This window comes from Polyodon spathula, chromosome 37 (assembly GCF_017654505.1).
Source record: "Polyodon spathula isolate WHYD16114869_AA chromosome 37, ASM1765450v1, whole genome shotgun sequence".
Taxonomy (NCBI): domain Eukaryota; kingdom Metazoa; phylum Chordata; class Actinopteri; order Acipenseriformes; family Polyodontidae; genus Polyodon; species Polyodon spathula.
In genome coordinates, this window is record NC_054570.1 from 539,206 (window position 1) to 560,073 (window position 20,868).

At 42.4% G+C, this 20,868-nt stretch overlaps 1 protein-coding gene across 2 annotated transcripts; it reads left to right on the top strand.

Moving 5' to 3' along the window:
• Positions 1-944: 944 nt before the first annotated feature.
• LOC121304282 (taperin-like) lies at positions 945-18,298 on the top strand. 2 transcript variants are annotated; one of them, XM_041235320.1, is made up of 4 exons: positions 945-1,990; positions 3,375-6,101; positions 13,628-13,841; positions 15,537-18,298. In XM_041235320.1, the coding sequence occupies exons 2-4, from the start codon at positions 3,465-3,467 to the stop codon at positions 15,554-15,556; spliced, it is 2,871 nt and encodes a 956-aa protein (XP_041091254.1). In that variant the 5' UTR covers positions 945-1,990; positions 3,375-3,464; the 3' UTR covers positions 15,557-18,298. The 2 variants fall into 2 exon arrangements, with proteins under 2 accessions (XP_041091254.1, XP_041091255.1); XM_041235321.1 differs by having other exon boundaries at positions 945-1,771.
• The last annotated feature ends 2,570 nt before the right edge of the window (positions 18,299-20,868 follow it).

Sequence of the window (20,868 nt, forward strand, 5' to 3'; positions counted from 1 at the left end):
TTATGCAGGATTTAAATCCTTTTAGATGCTCATTCCTTACATTCCACAAATAATTCACGTTACTGTTCTTTATTCTCAACGCAGTGATCGGAATCCACCAGAAGAGGGAGCGCTGATCTGGCTTTGAATACACACACACACACACACACACACACACACACACACACACACATAATATATTTATATAATATATATATATATATTATATATATATATTATATATATATATATATATATATATATATATATATATTTCCGTGGGCTCTGGGAAGCAGGCAGATATTTCAGTAGCGGGGGTGCACTATAGGAAGGAAGGAAGGAAGGGAGGACAGAGGGGGGTGTTGCTGGGTGGCTCTCCTTGTTCAGCTCCCCCTTGTCTGGGCTACACTCCAAACTCGTCCCCATAAGACGGCTTTAGCTGAGCTATACGGTCGCCATGCTGTATAGCGAGCTGTGATGTGTAGTCAATGTGGAATCCGCTACAATGCGCAAACTTGACTTCATAGAGCTCTGTCTGGACAACGAGCTACAGACACACGCGTGGGGACGCGTACGAGTTCGCCGCTACCGTTTAAACACGAAAACATGTAGGATTACTCTGTGTTAAATCGACTGTGTTTTTATTTATTTATTTTTATTTGACATTGCCGATTTTAGAGTTTCGTTTTTGGGAAATCCGAAATTTCGACTTTTTTTTTTTTTTTTTTTTTTTTTTTTTTTGACAAAGCCTTTTTTTCGTATATCTTAATGCTGTAAAGAGACTTTTTTTTTTTTTTTTTTTTTTTTTTTTTTTTTTTTTAACTCGAACAAGTCTTTGTTTTTCGTTATTTTTTTACAACGCATTTTCTTACGTCAAATCTTAACTGTGTTAAAAAATTAATTATCTCTCTTTTTATATGTAAGAAGACAACTCGCTTTGACTTTTGCACCTCCTTGTTCCCAAAAGAGCTAGCTGACTCTTTGACAAATCAAAAATGTGGTTGCAGTCAGACAGCTGAATAGAAAAATCGTGTTGTGGAGTTTTTTTTTTTTTTTTTTTTTTTTTCCAGTTCGTTTTTTGTTTTTCTTCTTCTCGCTATCAGTAAAAGAACCAAGCGAGTGAAACAGAAAACGGACATGTCGCAACGAGACGCGTCTTGAGTTGAAAATAACGGAAACAAAGAGAAACATTTGGTTAGTCATCTTTGATTTTTCAAGGGAGCAACATCATTGATACTCGCTCAAGACTATAACTGCATTGAACCACGACACCGTGCTTACAACGCCGTTACAATTTCTGACTGAAATCCAAAAATCTTTTACGCACCGTGGTTCAGTCTTTGAAAATGAACGTACCCCTCAAAAAATCTTATTTTTTATAATTTTTCATAAACAGCGGGACATATTACTGGCACCGATTCGTGGATACAAATGCTTTTTTTTTTTTTTTAAATTGGACCATTTGGATTTCGTTGTTCAATGCCCTTTAAAATATTTTATTTTGGGGCGTGTAATGTCTGCCTGCCTGTCCGCACCCTTCGTTTAACACAGAATCCTGACTGACTGGACGCCTTTAGATTAGAAACCCGAGTCTTTGACAATCAGATATGTTTTTATATTTGCTTTTTATATATAAAAAAAGGAGTTTCCTTCAAATTCTCATTGTGAAGCAGGTTTGAATTGCTTGGTGAAAAACAGATCGTCTTGGAACGAGGATTACAGTAAAGAAATTAGCCTACGTATTTCTTTTTAATTCTGAAGCACAACGACACGAACAAGAAAGCCGACTGAGGTACAGTGAAGTAAACGGTGAAATTGTACCATCATAAGAGGAATGTAGCGACAGGGTGTGGGGTATGGAAATCGTTTGTTTATGTAGTGGTGGTATATACCCGTAATATCTGACTGCCAGACACGCCAACACCTCAAATAACTCTGTGTACTTTACACCTAATTCTGGAGTGCTTTACTGTGTCATCTGGCTGTTGGATGCGATCAACGTTTTTTGAGGGTAAGTCGTTAAAATGTTTGACAGGAATGACCCAGGCTTGCGTGTCACAGTGGTAAGCGATACGCATCAGTGACGTCAATTCCAGCGCTGTTTATGCAATGCCCTTTTCATAGAGTTGTATTCTCACACATTTTCAGAGGGTTCATACAGCAAAATACCGCAAACTGCGTCTTAAGTGAATAGCATAGGCCCCTACTGCATAGGAATTCTTAAGGATATATAGGCGTGATATATAGCTTACACAATCATGTAAAAACAAAAAAAAAGATTGCATTATAATACAGTCTATCAATAGAAAAATCTAGTTGTATCACGTTGTGTTTTAATGTCTATCACCACACCCTCGGTAAATTATCCGGCTTTTTTTTTTTTTTTTTTTAAAGACCTATTTATTTATTTATTTTTAATTAAAACTGTAAATTCAGCTGCAGTTGTTTCATGTACTCGGTACGTGTTTGGTTCCTTTATTATAAAGGCAGTTCCTAAAAAGACAACGCCCATAGTGAAAATCTTTCGTAACTCTCAGTACCGTTTGGGGGTCAGTAACGCGTTGTCAAGTGGCTACCCCCCTCAGTGGGGCTCTGGAAAGGTCTAGCACTTACTAATAGCTAACTGACCCAGGCATTATATACTATATGGTCACGAGATTATGGCTGTTGGTTGCATTAGATCATAATACCCTTTTCTTCGTTTTTTTTTACGTTTTATTTCTCAAGCGCCCCCCACAAAAATGTTACTCCTTAAAAACTCACACTAGTTCTGCACCCAGTCTTTGCCTCGTGTAAGTTACTTGACCAGTGACAATGCGTATATGTAGAAACACACGTGTGCAACATCCCGTTACGTTTTTGAGGTTCAATTTGCATTGAGAGAATATTAATTTTTGTAGAAGTGAAAGCATGTGCGGGGTTTGTTGCGCTTTGGGGTTTTTTTTGCATTTGTTCTGTTTTGAGATTCAAAATGTGCTGCCTGGAAGTTCCCGTTCTGTTTTCCAGTGAGAGAGCATTTTGAATCATTAACTCCTTTAGTTCAAAACCGTCAATACTGTCACACCACAGAAATGGTCTGGAGAATGAAATACAATATTATTGATGCTGCTTTTGAACCAAGACATTTTTGGGGGGTGGGTGGGAAGGGGCAATTATTCAAATATTGTGTCTTGCTGAAATCTGTGGTGAAATCGTGTGCTTTGTCTGTGAGTTCATGAGCTAGCTGCTCTTCAGTTCTAGTTGTCTGTCATTGATAAATGCAACATAAAGCTGAAGGAAGCAGACATAGTTAACTTCTCCTGTGCTCTGATCGCTATTTTGCAAATCACCTCTGTATAGTATCAGCATTTATATCCCTTGAAGTGAGTGTATTTATCTGCTTTTCTTTTTCTCAGACTGGTAATCCCTATACCCCTCCACCAAAACGCAAGCAATACATCCAGTAACACCAGCAACAACTACCTGCCTTCATCAACTCCCTTAAAATGACTTCGGCCCCCTTACCAGAATGGAAGGTCCAGCTACTGGAGAGAAAGAGGAAGGAGGAGGAGACGAGCCGTCAACGAGAGATAGAACAGGAGGAGCGGCTGGCCAACATGCCAGCCTGGAAGAGGGAGATAATCGAGCGACGCAAAGCCAAGCAGGGGGCATTGTCAGGGGGCAATGCCAGCGCCGGCGCCTCTGAACCCGAGGTCAACACAACAAACTGTGTCCTTCATCCCCCGGAAACCTCCCGAAGAAACTTAGAGCAGAATAAAGCTGAGGAGCACAAGGAGGAAGACTGTGCAGTTTTGAGGGAGACAATTGCCCCCGTTCACCAGAATCCCTTTATCAAACTGCAGAGAAACCAGAAGAGTCAGCCGCTGCTGGAGCAGCCCGGTCCCACAAAGCACGACGATGTAACCAGCTGCAGGGTCAAACAGATCGGCGATATTTACGGCCACATTATTCCCTGTGTCAGGACAATCCGAGCGGAAAACATCATCATTATCGAATCCGAGGACGCTCCCGTTGTCGGCAGACCGCTTCCTGATCAGGTGTTGAGATCTCGGGATGCAGACAGGCTCTGGAGCAGTCGGAACGCGGGGGGGAGTTGCGTGACAGAAAACCACGCCTTTGAGATCCTGACTGTCAAGCCCCCTCTGAGCCGCAGTGTGGGAGATCTCAATACCCTCGTCGATGGTGAACTCTTACCGGAGGAAGGGGGCAAAGAGCAAGGGAGGGTCAGCCAGCTTTTAAGCAAGTTTGGAGGGCAGGAGTGGAACCCAAGCCAGCCGATGCGTTCCAGGAGCACTGAAAACATCCTCATGGACACTCAGAAACACCAACCACCACACAGCTTTCTTCCATCTTCTTCATGGGAAGCGACAAAGGCGGACGGAAAAGGGGAAGAGTCGTCCGCTAACCCTCCTGGTGGTTCTAAGACCTTGCCCCAGGTTGCTGCCTTAGACAGAGCTCCACATCGCACAGTGGTGACTGGTTATCGGAGTCAGTTTGAAACCACATCATGTGACACAAAGAGACATGAGCCCCCTGGGAGATCTCTAAGCTACCCCAGCAGCAGCAGCAGCAGCAGCAGCACCAGCAGCAGCAGCAGCAGTAACTCCAGTAGCTCTATTAACAGCCAGCACAAGCACAGTGAGTTGCATGTACAATCCCAGAATGAAGTCAGTAAAGTAAGAACCACTGTAATTCCCAGGCAATACCCTCCCATTGATGATGTGGTCATCCCAGCGGAGGAATTAAATCCCATTCCCAACACTGTTCTAAGGCAAGGTGCCAGTGACGAGGTTTCAGAGCCCATCTTGCCTAATCTTTCTGTCCTTGGAGGCTGCGCAGCTTCAGAGCAAGCGAGTGACTGGGGGGCTTTCCAAATCAAGCCTGCTCCCAGCCCGGATTTCTCCCAAATCCCAGAAGGTGATGTCCAAGCTCTGGCCCTAGCGAACCTACGAGTGCAATCCCGTAACTCTTTTGTGGTGATCCCCAAACGACCTCCAGAAAAAGAAGAAGAAGAAGAAGAAGAAGAAGAAGAAGAAGAAATCCAAAGAGACTTCCATCAAAAACTAAGCCAGCGCCTAAAGCAGATTCCCCATTCAGAGGACACCCACCAGCCTGTCTCCTCCTCCTCCCCCCAGCCCCCATGCCCCCCTCCTTCCTCTGCCTGCCACGCTTTTGACTCCATGCCACAACAAAAGCAAGAGGCAGGGAAAGAAGGGGCGGAGGCTGCTGTGGAGACTGCTGCCGTGGCGACCGCCTACTCTTTCATACAGGAAATGGGCGTCCCTCATCAGCTGCCGAGCTCGTCGGTTTCCTTCCCCTACCTTCCTTCAGAACCGCTGCAAGCTTTATCTGAGGCGAGCCCTGCTGCTTCTCCTACAGCGGTTTGGGCTGATAATGTGGAAGAGGCCGGTAAGAGAGAGAGACGTCCTCCTGCAGCCGCTGCTCCCCAGCCCCGCGATGACACAACTTCTTCCGCAAAGGATCCAAACACCCTTTTAGGATCACAAGGGACAACTGACAGCAACATGAGTCGCATTTATAATCTGAAGCCGGTGGTCGCTCGGACTAAAAACCCTCTCCCAGGAGCTGCCTCTGTTCCGGATCCTACAGCTGGTTTCCAACAAGAAAGCAGCCGCTCTCCTTCCACTGTCAGACCCACCGCTTCTGCTGGTGCTGCTCTGCCTTCAGGGGCGTCTCTCTGCGGCCGGCCAGAAGGGGCACAGGGGCACTCCTTACAGCTCAGTTCTCAAGGACCAAAGGAATGTGCACCCTTCAGGAATTTAGGCAGGGGGCACACAAGGACCGGGGCCACTACATTCTCACCTAAAGTGGCTGTAACAACCCCAGAGCCTGCGATCAAACTGTCTACCGCCCCCGCGATGCAGAGAAGGGGCAATACCATTACTATTAATCCAAGGAAAATGGCAGGCAGTGCCAACAGTGCTGGAGTTGGTAAAACAGCACCCCCTACTGTCGGGGCAGCAGCTGTGGAGAACGGGGGTGTTGCAGAAGGGGTGGAAAGTAAGAAGCGGTACCCCACAGCGGAGGAGATACAAGTCATTGGAGGCTATTTGTCATTAGACAGGTCCTGTCTGACGAAAGGTGACACGGATCGGAAAAAGGTGAGTGGCTGTTGGACTATATCGTCCTCAAATTGCTTATCTGTTGCAGGGTGTACTGTTGAAACGATCAAGAGTTTACGTTAAATCAATTGTTCTTCCCTTACATCTGTGTGAACACCTCCTATTAGTTCACTGAGAGAAGATTTACCAGGCCATCTATTTACCAGGTCAGTGTGAGTTTAAAGCCCCACTGTTTCATTTCTGTAATATGTGTGTTTTGCAGAAATCTTATGCAGTTTCAGTTTACATCAGCCATTGGGTACTTGCAAATAACCACTAGGGTTCTGCAACTGGGCCAACTGGAAGTGAGCTAACACACATCTCAATAGAAAACCACAGTTACAAAGGGAGCAGTCATTGCAGCTGCACATCCATTAGTGTACATGATCCCATACCACCTCATCAAATTCAATGGAAGCCGATGGGTTGGAGGAAGTGCTGGGCTGCAGTCTGGAAGCCAGTTGGTTTGAATAACAGCAGTTATTGTGAATATCCTGTTGATGAGAGAAGCATTTCCAGGAAGACCTGAATTATATTGTATATAGGAGCTGATTGTTTCAGCACAGTGAAAACTCCCCGTTAGGGCCAGGCAGCGGACCAGAGAATGTGGCCTTAATAATAATATTTATTGTAGTTTTTTTTTCCCAAACAAGCTTTCAGTTTCCAACTCAAAAGTTTTCAGAGGGCTTGGTAGTTTCACAGCATGTTTGTCTTGTTGCTATTCTTTTCAATTACAGTTACAAATATGCTGCAGTAATCATAATTATAATTACAATTACACTGAAAAGTAAATACTTACTTAATTTACTGTGTTCATTCTTCCAAGCAGTAATCACAGGTACAAATACTCAAGCATACTACAGAACGTTTTATCAAGCAAATGGGGTCACTAAAACGATTGAAAATACGAGGAGAATGTTCGCTCAGTGTGAAACACCATGTGGAACTGTGAATGAATGGTGTGTAATTGATTAACAATTACAATTCAATTACAATTACAGCATTTTGCAGCTGTGCCCAGGTTTAACTACAGCTACAATTTGAATTACATTGTAATTGCAATTCATTACAAATCAAGCTCTGTTCAATACACAGGTGGAGTTAATACTGACCTTGACTTTACACTGCCGACAATAAGAACAGAACGGGGCTGTGAACAAGGGAGCTTGATATTGAGGAGTCGTTTTCACTGGCATGTCATGGAGCCAAATATCCTCTTTTTTCTATTAAGCAAGACAACAAAAAAAAGTATCTGTGAATAGTTTCAAAAGTAATTTCAATTGCTTTTTTCCAATTCCCTGACTTTTTTTGTGCCGTTTTCCCGAGTGGGTCTGGGTTCCCTTGCTCCAACATTGAGTTCAAATCTGCCTTTCTGTGGATGTAAGCTGCTTTGAGCTTGTCTGGAGAATCCTAAGCACCAGGCACCCAACCGGGCTAGTTGAAAACACCACAAAACAGTAAGGGGCATGAACAAGAAAAATATTGAGATGGACTCATTTGGGGCTCTAAATCTAAATCATTGCCATCATGCAGCACCTGCCTCTCTTTACACTAAATTCAGCAGTGTGGTTCTGTAGCAAACTTGCTGTTTTAGTTTTGATCGCAACCACATCTAGGTCATACAGCCTCTTGCTCAACATTAGTAATCAGTCAGTACAGCAGGCAGTCACAGTGAAGAATCTATTGCAATGGCTCAGGGATAACTGTACTAGCGGTAACAGAGAAATCAATTCTAATTACAAAGTGTAGGCAATTCGATTAATGTGAAGCCTGTTTTATATATATATGTGTGTGTGTGTGTGAAAGCTGTAGTAAATCTGTCCAGGTCTTGCTGTAAAGAGCTGTGGATTACCAGAACTCTGTTATGATGTTCAGATATTTTTGCTGCACTTGTACATGTGCAACTCCTACGTTTGCACAAGCCAGACAAACAGATTTTTGTAGACAGGAAACCGTACAAACCACTGTAACTAAAACCCCATACTTCTTTAAATAAAGAAGGAGGTTACTGTTGGAGCATTGCATTGTGGTCACAAACCCCCGCCCCAACTGCAGATTCTAAACTAGAGCGATCAGTACGACAAAGACGCTCATTATGAAGAAAAAATATATGCACAGAATGTTATATAGAATAAGAAATGTCCCTGGATAGTTTAATGGAATTCGGATAAGTGGTATTCAAGATACCACTATGTAAGCAAATGAGGTGTTACTATGGTGAAGTATATAGTGGCTGATTTATGGAATGTGGAATAACTGCTTGTGTTCACAAGATACGCTATTGTGACAAACAAGCAGCTGTCTGACCAGACAGACAGACACCTCCATCTCCACAATCGGATACCACCAATAACTTCTGCTAAATAAAGGGAATCCCAGGTTTAGTTAACCCTTTAAACCCTGAAATGTCATACTATACAGCATTTTAAGGGTCCTTTTAAGATCTTAAGATTTTACTGTGCCAGAATTACATTGTAACAGAAGTTTAATCTCCATAGACTATACTAGAATTGCACTGTAACTGTTGTTTAAGACTTCTAGACTATGCTGTATTTAATACATTGTAACTGCAGTATAAGAACACTGGATTATATACAGAATTACATTGTAACTGCAGTTTAAGATCACTAGACTGTACTGTGTTTGATACATTGTAACTGCAGTTTAGGGTCACTAGAGTAAATTTTTATAACTGTTATTAACACAGTTCCTTAGAATGTCGTCCTCCCTCCCAGCTGCAAAAATGATGTACTCAGCTCTGCTCACTTCCTGTTTTACTGCCTCTACTTCCTGTGTGGCATCACACCAAAAGTGACTTGTGTTGCTAAGGGGAATTTACAAGAAAAGAGGAAGTTCGCTTGTAAGTAAAAATCTGAAAGCAGAAGCTGTTGAAGAAGGTTTATTCAGCATGTAATCCGAACAAAACTAGCCTTGTTTAAATGGGTCGGTATTGTTCGTTTAGTATATCTCAACATGCTCAACAAAACTAGTGCTAAACACTAGAACAGGAACACATCTACCTGCCTGTAACGTGATACTGATCAGTTCTCTTAATGTTAAGCAACATACCAAAGGAAAAATGAACCTTGAATTGAGCAACATTACACACGTGGGCCATCCTACATACTACAGGATCTGATGCACAAAAAACAAAACAGCAATAGACAAGTTCCTTTCTGCCCTAATCCTGTGCTAGAGCCATTAAAGGTGACGCAACACACATTTCATTCTGGCTGTTCGCTTGTAGGCAAACCTCCCATATTCCCATGCCCCTTAAAACTATGGTTAGCCCTCATTTACATTTTGAAACATATTTGCGCAATAGTCTGGTGAGCTGGCAGGTTAGCACAAAACCTGCCTGTAACTGGAGCTGGGTTTCAGGCAGGGCTGGTTGTTTAACCCTTCAGTGTCCATTTCTGTATCTGATACAATGCTTGGTATTATTTTCAAATCTGCCTCATATCCAGTGCATTCTGTGTTGCAGGACAGGGTGGGGAGTGTGTTGTACAAGACACGGAATCTAGTATCGTAAATGAAGTACATTTGCTCATTTAAAAAATGCACGGGCACTGCAGGGTTAAACAGAGACAGCCCGTTCAAGCGCTGCACTGGAAATGCAATTGTTGTAGACGTGTGTGTTTGTGAGATAATCTCTTCTATAAGCTAGCCAAGCTTGGTAACTGGAGCCTCAATCACAGCACAATAGGAACCAGGTACCAGCCTGACCCCTGAACAGCCTTTGGTGTTTCCAGTGGCTAAATACTCATGTGCCTGTGCAAACAGGAAACAAGCAGACTTCTAGAGCAGATGGATTTGAATTCCTTATGGGACTTGAATCTGTTTAGTGTCATTCAAAATACAGGCAGGCAGGCAGACAGGGAGGGAGGCAGTGTCCCACAAAATAATAATACGCTACAATATAATTCCTTTGGGTAGCTGTTAACTCACTATTATTAAAAGCTGCAGACAGACAGTGTACCAGGGACATGTTAAATAGGTTAGCGCAATTAAATCTATTCAGCCTGAAACAAAGAAGAATTAGGGCTGGCTTGATTGAACTCTTTAAAATCAAAGGAGTTGACAAAGTTCGCCCTGGCCACTTTAAACGCAGGACAGAAACCAGGACCGGAGAACACAAATTGAAATGAAGCAGACTTAGGACAGAGGGTGGGAGACACAGAGAGTGGTGAGGGGATGGAATTCGATACCTTATTAATTTACTGGTCTCCTTTAAGAGACCAGACAGCTGCTGGGATTGATGGGCCAGCTGGCCTCTTCTTGTAAAATTGTCTTGTGTTCTTATGTTCTAAATGTGACTACAGATTCACTCAGTGCTGTTTCCTTGGTGTTCTTCATTCTTCCAAGTCAGGTGTAGGGGCACGCTTATTTTCGTGAGATCTCAGCAGATCACAATTTCCAGATCCCCAGTCCTGCTTTAGCTGCTGCCCAATTCATAACAGATAAATGAATGAATCCGTTTTAAGATCTGCGTTTCTTGGTGAGATTAACACTTTCCGCATGCAGAGCAAGAACATCTGTCCTAGCAAAAGTTTAGTTGCCATGGTTACAGACTTCCCCTCCAGAATACTGGAATGCCTTTTTTTTTTTTTTTAACCTTTTCCTGATCTGAGTTTCTATAGTATAGGGATCATTTTAAAATACAGATCCCTGATAAAAGAGATACGGTCGCTCTTTTTAAACACCTGATCACCTGAAGGCAAAATGTATGAGACTAAATGACCAGATTTCTTTTGTAAAATATTTTTTTTATTTTATTTTTAATTAATAAAATACATTTGGCTTTTTAAATAATGGTCTAGAAAAATGTAATGAATATAATACGTTGAGAATTTTATTACAGAATCATGAAAGACAAACCAACCAATACACTGTAAAGCTGTTTTGTCAATTCCAGTGCATTGTCTTCTCCTGTGCGCATGCATGGAATATACAGCATGTTGAAACAGCACATCTCTTGTACAATCAGAGTTTAACAGTCACAAAAATACAAATAAACCTCTTTAAAAACAACTCAGGAGCTATTGTGAATACGTGCTCATATTTATTTATAAGTCCCCTGTATTTCTGTGGAGAAAAAGATTGTATTCTCGATTTCTTACTCCTGTGGGTGTTCCAGAGTGTTTGTTTGCTTGCCTCAGCGTTACCTCACGTTCAGAGCTCCCCGCTGCAGTGACACTTAAGTGAATAGTTAATTACATGTGGGATACAGAGAAATCACGATGGTTCTTCGTGGCACCTCAAATCATCAATTTGTGAGTAGACATAGACTCAGAGCTGTTGTCCCTCAGTGTTACTGTTTTCTCTCACTCTGTGATTATTATTGGGTAAAACCCAGCATACACGTGGAAACATGTACTTCAAATATTTCAAGAAACATTGTCGGGGAAGGAAAGCCTTACTGCACTTTTAATCGCACTAAAACTTTGTAAAACAAGGGGAAAAAGCACGGGAACAGTCGTGTGGACAGGGGAGTGAATCCTAGAGGTGCAAGCCATATGAGGCAGTGTGCTCCAGTGGTTAAAGAAAGTGCCTTATAATCAGGAGGTCACTGGTTCAAATCCCAGCTCAGCCACTGACTCACTGTGTGACCCTGAGCAAGTTACTGGTGCCCTGTTTCTCAGGTGAGATGTTCTTATAAGTGGCTTAAGTTATTACAGTTTTGTTGGTATGGAGCCAGACACTTTTAAGGATCTGCCGAGGCTTGTAGGATCACGAATAAACCAAAATGACACGACAATGCGCCAGGGTGCAGATCAATAAAAACGATTGATTGTAGCAGGATTCCAAACCATGTCATCTTCTGTAGAAGTCACCATCTTGCACAGTCACATGATCGATGACTCATGTGCACCGTCTCTCCTGATTGGCTAAACCTTTCTCAAAGTAGAACCCTGGTCTACTCCGGGAATCATGTCTCTTTGTTTCTGGAAACACAGAAACATCCAGCATAGACAAGGAAACATTTTGCCTAGAAAGGTGTTTTCTCATGCATGCTCGGATTTACCCACTTATCCATTTTGTAGCCTCTATTATTATTATTATTATTATTATTATTATTATTATATTATTATTATTATTATTATTTTAAATTTAAAGTAAAACAACTAGCTTATTTCTAAACAGAGGATCTCCTTGTCCAGGGTAATTGACATCTGCTATCCCACAACCCCCCTGTGTTTCTGGCTCAGTCGTTTCTCTTGGATGTCTGAATTACTGAATCAAATCCTGCTCAATCTGAACCCTACTGTGAGCAAAACCCTAAACTGGTATTGGGGCTGGATTAATCCTTGTTTCAACAGCGCTAATTACTGCACAGCAATCACCTTGTTAAGCAACACACTGACATCCTGGACATTAGGATGTGTGATTAGGACAAGGTTTTCAGTTTGACCTGGCTTGCTCTTGAATGTTTGTGACATTTCATATACCGCTATGGACAAAAGTTTGACATCATCTAGAATTATAGGACTGACATGTAATGACGACAAAATAAAAAATGTATATTTTATTTAACATAATGTAATGAAATAAACTATAAAATGATATCGCAAAAGTCTACTGGCAGCTATAATACTAGCACAGTGTTTCATGTTAGATTTCAAAATGTCAGTTTTAAATTAAGTATACTACAAAGCAGCTAGTCAATGTAACTTTATTCATCAGGTTTCGTTCGACTTTATGAAGCAAAAATCAGTTAATTTTTAGTCAAAACTTTGGCAATAGCTGTACATTAATATATAGTCTTGTGTCCACCTGTTATGAGCTGCAATTCAGTTCTGTTTATCAACCATAGACATATTTAACATAGATGACTGGCTGTTAAGCTCAGCACACACAAAGCCATTGAAACCTGGTTCCAGGAGACTGGGAAACCTAGTTTGAGTTGCTGTATCAAACCTCAAGTCTCCCGTGGTGTTCCATGCAGTGGCCTGAAACCTAGTCTGCACTTAAGGTGGTTGCTGTTGAACTGTGAAATGTTGATGTGTTGTGTCGAGGAGCAAATGCAGTCCCTCAGATGGTTTTTGCTGCTTCAGAGAGAGAAAGTGTAGCTCGAGGGGGATCAGTGTTTGCCCAGATCACAGTTCTAAAACCATGTGGCGTAGACTGCACAAGGTGTTGGTGTCTTGTGGGATCCGTTCAGTCAGTAATATTTCACACGTTAGGTGCAGAGAGGACGGCAGAAATGAAGTTCGTCAAAGCAGTGCTGCCTTGGTGGAGGGGTGCGTTATTGTCTGGAAAGCACCATCGCCATCAGAGCCCAGCGTTGTCAGGTGATCTGATGCTCAAGTAAACTGTTTGATCAGGCTTCCAGAGTAATCAAGGAACCCAGGGTATACCAGGAGAACATGACCCACCCCTGGGAGGCGCCAAATCACGTTGGGTAGACAGACTGGTCCTAATAAATTGGCAGAGTGTGTACTTGGCTCTAATAAGAGGGATGAAGGTGGAAGTCTGGGTTTGCACAAAAACCTCTCTTTTTGACTTGATCTGTACTCTTCTCTCAGCTGCGGATCTCGTTCAGCGACACCCAGCTGGAGACCACGTTCGAGTACCCGTCGGAGAGCTCTCTGCTGGCTGAGCTGGGACTGGACGACGAGCCCGAGGCCCCGCCCCCCGGCCCGCCCTCGGCCGAGGAAGAAGAGGAGGAGGAGACGGTCATGTTCACCCACAGGGTCATTCCGGGGTCACCCACTGGTCGGGTTAAGCCACTCCTTGTCGGTGAGTCACCCCTCAAAAGCTGGGAACACAATGGCCCCCCCCTTTTGATTTAGAAGTGGACTGTCCCATTCAAGCCTCTCAGTGGGTCTGAAAACACAGGTAATTTCTAGTAAGGGGGTGTTGGAACACATATTTTCCAAGTAATTGCCTTTAAGAAAGTTGTTTGATATAATTAGATGCAATACATTGTGTTTAATTTCTCGGTTTCCCTTGTTTGCACAATCATTGCATATGAATCAATAACAATCTGATAGTGTTATTAATACAGAATCTGTTGGGATCAAGCGAACTAGAACTCATTTCTATTGTATAAGCGATTATTTGTGTTTCTTTTGTGCTTTTTATATGAGATCGTTGTTTTTTTTTTACTTAATTTTCTTAGCAATGCGTTATCTCTGCAGTGCATTGTGGGATTGCAGTCCTGGCAAGGAGTTGTCTCTGCAGTGCATTGTGGGATTGCAGTCCTGGCAAGGCGTTGTCTCTGCAGTGCATTGTGGGATTGCAGTCCTTGCAAGGCGTTGTCTCTGCAGTGCATTGTGGGATTGCAGTCCTTGCAAGGCGTTGTCTCTGCAGTGCATTGTGGGATTGCAGTCCTTGCAAGGCGTCTCTGTGTCTCTGCAGTGCATTGTGGGATTGCAGTCCTTGCAAGGCGTTGTCTCTGCAGTGCATTGTGGGATTGCAGTCCTGGCAAGGCGTTGTCTCTGCAGTGCATTGTGGGATTGCAGTCCTTGCAAGGCGTTGTCTCTGCAGTGCATTGTGGGATTGCAGTCCTTGCAAGGCGTTGTCTCTGCAGTGCATTGTGGATTGATTGCAGTCCAGTCCTGGCAAGGCGTTGTCTCTGCAGTGCATTGTGGGATTGCAGTCCTTGCAAGGCGTTGTCTCTGCAGTGCATTGTGGGATTGTAGTCCTTGCAAGGCGTTATCTCTGGTTAAACTTCAGCCAGTTTCCACAGCAGTATCTCAAAGAGTTTACAACAGGTTTTGTTTGCGTGATGAATCAGTTGCTGTGCTAGTTTTACAACATATATTTTCCAAGTCAGCTCCCCAGAGCAGAGGAAAAATCGCTTCCAATCGGCTTTTAAAGCAGTAGTTTATTGTCATTCATGGCTGCTGATCTGTAAAGGTGAGGTAAGGCCTGTTTTCCTTGTTTTGAAATCAATACATTAATAAATGAATGTGTGTTTTGATTCATTTAATACCTGCCACTTAAATCCTTAAAGGTAATTACTCAGAAAATACGGATTCCAGCACACCCCTAATTGCTAGTCTTCAGCAGCAAGAACAGTGGCAACTCAGTTACACTGACATCGTGTTCAAGCGTGTTTCATGAGCACCAGCGCACTGTCTCTGCCTCATATACCCTTATAGCTATCTGTGTCTCTCCCTTTTCAACATCTTAGCTGCTGCTCAGTCAGCTAATTAGATTTAGTGACTTTAGTTTAAGTTGCAGTCTTTGTTTCTGTAAATGATCATTCTCTCTCGTGTGGTTCTTTAAGAACTCCTTGGTCTGGCCCGTTTAACCAAAAAGGTTCAAACTGTTTAAAATCCCGTCTGTGCTTTGGACGTGCTTCAATCGATCATGGCTTTTATTTCTAAGATCCTCAGATGAATGTACAGTTAGGACACTGGCTTGTGTTTGCACTGCAGCTGTGTTCGGCGCACTGCGCTGTTTTAAAGTCTCTTTTTCTTCCAACAGATGAATCCTGTCGACGATAAGAACAACTGGGATCCTCTTTATTTCTTAGAACAAATTTTATCAGCTTTGCTTTTTATATAAAGAATAATGGGATTTGTTCATGAAAGTGATCCTTGTACATTTTTGTACTATTTGGTTTTCCCACCTGCTTGTGTGTGGCCTGTCTGCTTCTCTGTTGCTTTTCTCCTCAGATCATTGGTCCAGGCTTACTAACTATTGCAGCAGAAACTGCTTCTGAAAAGGTTAATGAAGGCTGTCCGTGGGGAATAAAGCAAAGCAAATAATGATCTCAGTTAAACAACAATAGAAGCTGGTGCAGAACACACACAATAGGATATTAAACAAGAAATCTAATACTAAGGAAATGGAGATGGTATAATGCACCCCTTTAATGGCAAATAAAAGGACTAGAAAAGGACTATTTTACCTTCTATGGAACTATGATCCTGATCAACCTTTGACCTCCAGCCAGTTGGCTATCCCACAACCCTCCATAAGTTGAATCATGGATAAAATTTCGGGGAACAACCACTGTACTTGCAGGACGATGAAAAAATGAGCGCTCCATCTAGTGGATTTGTGCCGCTACTACACCTGCAGCTTACTAAAATATTAGCATCACCTGAAATTTTAGACAGACATCGTTTATATAATTCTATACTGTGCTGCAAAACATTTGGTCATAGCTATGCTGTATGATTCTTATAACTGAACTTGGAACAAAGCTTTTAAAGTCTAAAAATAACTGAATACATCCAAAACATAGGTGATAGTTTGTCTGAATTCTTCAGTGGTATGTTCAGGGATAGGAAGATATTTAAATGGAAAGCTAATAGGTGTGTGAGTTTGAGCGAGTGAAAAAGAAGAGTCAAATTAACCTCCCAAAATCATCCCTTTTAATAAATGTATCTTTTGACACACTGTATAAACACAAATATATTTTGCACTTATGTAGATATAATTGTTTGTTAGTAGCTTTTTTTTTTAATACAAAATCTACCCATTTGGAAACAAAATGTATTTTAATTATATCTTTGGGAAAACATATGATTAATTTCAAAACTTTTTTTTTCCCTTCATACTATAATATATTTAGATATTGCTTGGCGGCTGAGCGGCTATCTGGTCAGATTTTGTGTTTCATACTCGATGTAGCCAAACTGGCTGCAAAGGAAGTGCGTATAGAGAAGAAACCGACAGGGGAGTCGCTACCATTGTGCCTGCTTTTCTTTCATGTAGGTAAAGCACGCATATGACGTTTTCTTTAAGCTTTATTATTTTCACCAAAAGCAGAGGACTTTATTAAATTGAACAATAAGAGTGTGAAGTCGCGGGCAGCTGGATCCTGTAACGCCAGGCAATAGAAACGAGGCATTCATCTCTAAGGTGCAGTTTTGAAAGAAACACCTATTTTACAAAGCATGTTTTTTTTTTCATTTTAAAACACGATAGCTGGTACTACGCTAGGGTAAAAGATAGCTCTGTTTGCAAGACGTGCTTTCAGACAGCGTTGCACTTCCTTGGTCATTTGTTCTAACTGAGAAATTGTGCCGCCACTTCAACGCTTTCTTTTCTGTCACTAACAAAAGTGCAAGAGTTGTCTTGATTGAAGTGTAATTTACTGCATAATAAGCTCCATATTATTTAGCCCCCCTGTGCTTGACCCATATATACTTAATACAGAGATAAATGATTGAAAATATATGATCTGTCTGTGTGGGTATAAAGTTCACAGAATGTTTTTATACAAAGGCGAGCGGGTAGCCAAATGCATTTGCCAGCTTGTTGCTGAATTCCAGTATGACACACACTGCACCGCGAAGGGGACTATACCTGAAAGGGATCATGTCTTTTTTACATTTTCTTAAAGAAAAAGCAGTTTTGCATTTTCACTGTCCCTTTATCGTTCTGTGGTGCCTGCTATCCTCCTGCGTGGTCTTGTTCCTCTTGCTCAAACTGTGACAATGCTGTCATCTGAGGCTTTGGTTCTTGTTGCCTGCCATAGATATGTGTAACACAGGCTAGATCAGCTTAAGCGTCTTTACAGAAGAGCTGGCGCCATCCACTTTCGATCAAGTTGCCTTTTGTTTTGCTGGCAATGCACAGAAGTTTATTTACTTATTATGTCATCTGCTTACTAACAAAAAATAAGCTTCTGAAAAGACTCCCCAAGGGCTATCGTGCCCGGGGGGGGGGCAATCCACAAAGTTTCACCAAAGTGCCTAAAGCCTAATATGCTTCCCAGCCACACTTCAGAGAGAGAGAGAGAAAAAAACGCTTTGAGGAGTCTTTTCAGAAGCAAACTTCGCTTTAAAGTTAGTAAGCTTGGCCAAAAAAAGATTAAGTAAAAATATGCCATCTCCTGGTTCAAGTTGGTATTGCGTCTGAGCTATTAGTGTTACCACTAACACGGTGTTACTGATGCTAAAGTATTAGGGAGTTTTTGTTTTTTAGTACTCGATCATTCCAATGCAGAACTTTGTTTCTTAGTTATGGAATATGCATTTATTTTTTAAATAATGGACATATAAAATAGAATGCAGTATTACACATACTTTTAAAAGCAAAAAAAAAAAATGTGTTTATAGTATTTTGTAAACAAGTTTATTAATTGGTTCAGATAATATGTTATTGTTGTGTTATTACTGTTGTTTTGCTTTTTTTTTATGACTGATATACAGAATATTGAAGCAAGCCTAGTCATACAGACCAATGCTGACATTTAAGTAATGAATGCTAATAAAAGGTTTTGATTAAATGGTCATTAGGGATTTTTTTTTCTGTTGATGTATAAATATGTACTTAGATCTGATAAGAAAAGATGCACAGCAGCACTACAAAGCTCCTATAGTTAATTTAGCAAGTCAATAATGCCGCAGTTGTACCTTGATGGTTATTATCCAGATGGTAACACACCCATCCACACATTGTCTGAAAAGCATGACAGAAACTTCAGGCATCTTCCATGGCCTCCACAATCCCTGGATCTCTATCCAATTGAGCATATCTGGGATGAACTTGAACACCGCATTCAGCATCACAGTCCTCAGCCTACTTGTCTGCACTGATTGCGGGAAATATTAATTACTGAACTGATAAACATCCGACATCAGACACCTTCCAGCACTTTGTGGAGTCTATGACACATCATGTCAAGGTGTGATCAGGGCAAGCGATCACCCAACCCAGTGGCACTGGAGCCTTTCACAATGTGTAAAGTATATACATTGTGTGCCAGAGGTGTCGTCAAGGATAAAACAAAAAAAAGTTGGAGGGTCACAATGCTGGACAAATAGATCTGTGTATAAAGTTGCAAATCACAAGGGTAGTGCTTACCTCTAGCAACATTCTTGAAAAGAGGTCAGTGTAAAGCATCTGCTGCCCCCCCCCCGAGACTTGTATCACTGCTTCTGCTGAGGAACAACAGGAACAAACCTGCACAAAATGCATTCCTGCATGTTACTGTAAATAAAGCATTCACTGAACTCATACACACATACTGCATGCAAGTAGGACAAAAAATAAGCATGGTAAAAGTAGGGGGGGGAACCATATACTGACCCCCACCCCCATACCAGTAGGAAAAGTGTAGGCGGGGGCATGGCCCCTATGGTGGTGGCACCCGTGGTCCAACCCGTTTAGTTATTGATCCTTATAAAAAGTGTCCAGTGGTTTTGGGTTCTGTTGCTCCAGTACGGAGCTATTCTCATTGTTCTCTGTCTTACCTTGAGCTTGTCTGGAGAATCCTAGGTGCCAGGACTGAACAGCCTCCCTCGTTCTAGTCATGTCCTTTCAACTCTGTTGGCCCCGCCTACTTCTCCTCTCTGTCTGTATAAACGTAGAGGAGGTGGGGGCGAGTTGAAAAATCACGTTGTCACATAAGCTAAAACTCAGGTAGATTTATAGACAAATAGCAAATCAGCACTGGAGCAACAGAAAGCACCAACACACCATGACACAGGGGGTACGTTCTGGCTCTGTGTGAGATTACACCAGTGCAACCAGATCACTAGTTTTTTTCAATGGCTGAAGCACAATTCTTGAAACAACAAGCACAAGTTTCAAAAATATTAAACACAAGCATTCTACTGAACCAGACCCCCCCCACTGCTCTCAATATTAAACACAAGCATTCCACTGAACCAGACCCCCCCCCCCACTGCTCTCAATATTAAACACAAGCATTCTACTGAACCAGCCCCCCCACTGCTCTCAATATTAAACATAATCATTCTACTGAACCAGCCCCCCCCACTGCTCTCAATATTAAACACAAGCATTCTACTGAACCAGCCACCCCCCCCACTGCTCTCAATATTAAACACAAGCATTCTACTGAACCAGCCCCCCCCCCACTGCTCTCAATATTAAACACAAGCATTCTACTGAACCAGACCCCCCCCCCCACTGCTCTCAATATTAAACACAAGCATTCCACTGAACCAGACCCCCCCCCCCACTGCTCTCAATATTAAACACAAGCATTCTACTGAACCAGCCCCCCCACTGCTCTCAATATTAAACATAAGCATTCTACTGAACCAGCCCCCCCCACTGCTCTCAATATTAAACACAAGCATTCCACTGAACCAGACCCCCCCCCCCACTGCTCTCAATATTAAACACAAGCATTCTACTGAACCAGACCCCCCCCCCCACTGCTCTCAATATTAAACACAAGCATTCCACTGAACCAGACCCCCCCCCCCACTGCTCTCAATATTAAACACAAGCATTCTACTGAACCAGCCCCCCCCCCCACTGCTCTCAATATTAAACACAAGCATTCTACTGAACCAGCCCCCCCCACTGCTCTCAATATTAAACACAAGCATTCTACTGAACCAGACCACCCCCCCCACTGCTCTCAATATTAAACAGAAGCATTCTACTGAACCAGACCACTCCCCCACACTGCTCTCAATATTAAACACAAGCATTCTACTGAACCAGACCCCCCCCCCCACTGCTCTCAATATTAAACACAAGCATTCTACTGAACCAGACCACTCCCCCCCACTGCTCTCAATATTAAACACAAGCATTCTACTGAACCAGCCCCCCCCACTGCTCTCAATATTAAACACAAGCATTCTACTGAACCAGACCCCCCCCCCCACTGCTCTCAATATTAAACACAAGCATTCTACTGAACCAGACCCCCCCCCCCACTGCTCTCAATATTAAACACAAGCATTCTACTGAACCAGCCCCCCCCCCACTGCTCTCAATATTAAACACAAGCATTCTACTGAACCAGACCCCCCCCACTGCTCTCAATATTAAACACAAGCATTCTACTGAACCAGACCCCCCCCCCCACTGCTCTCAA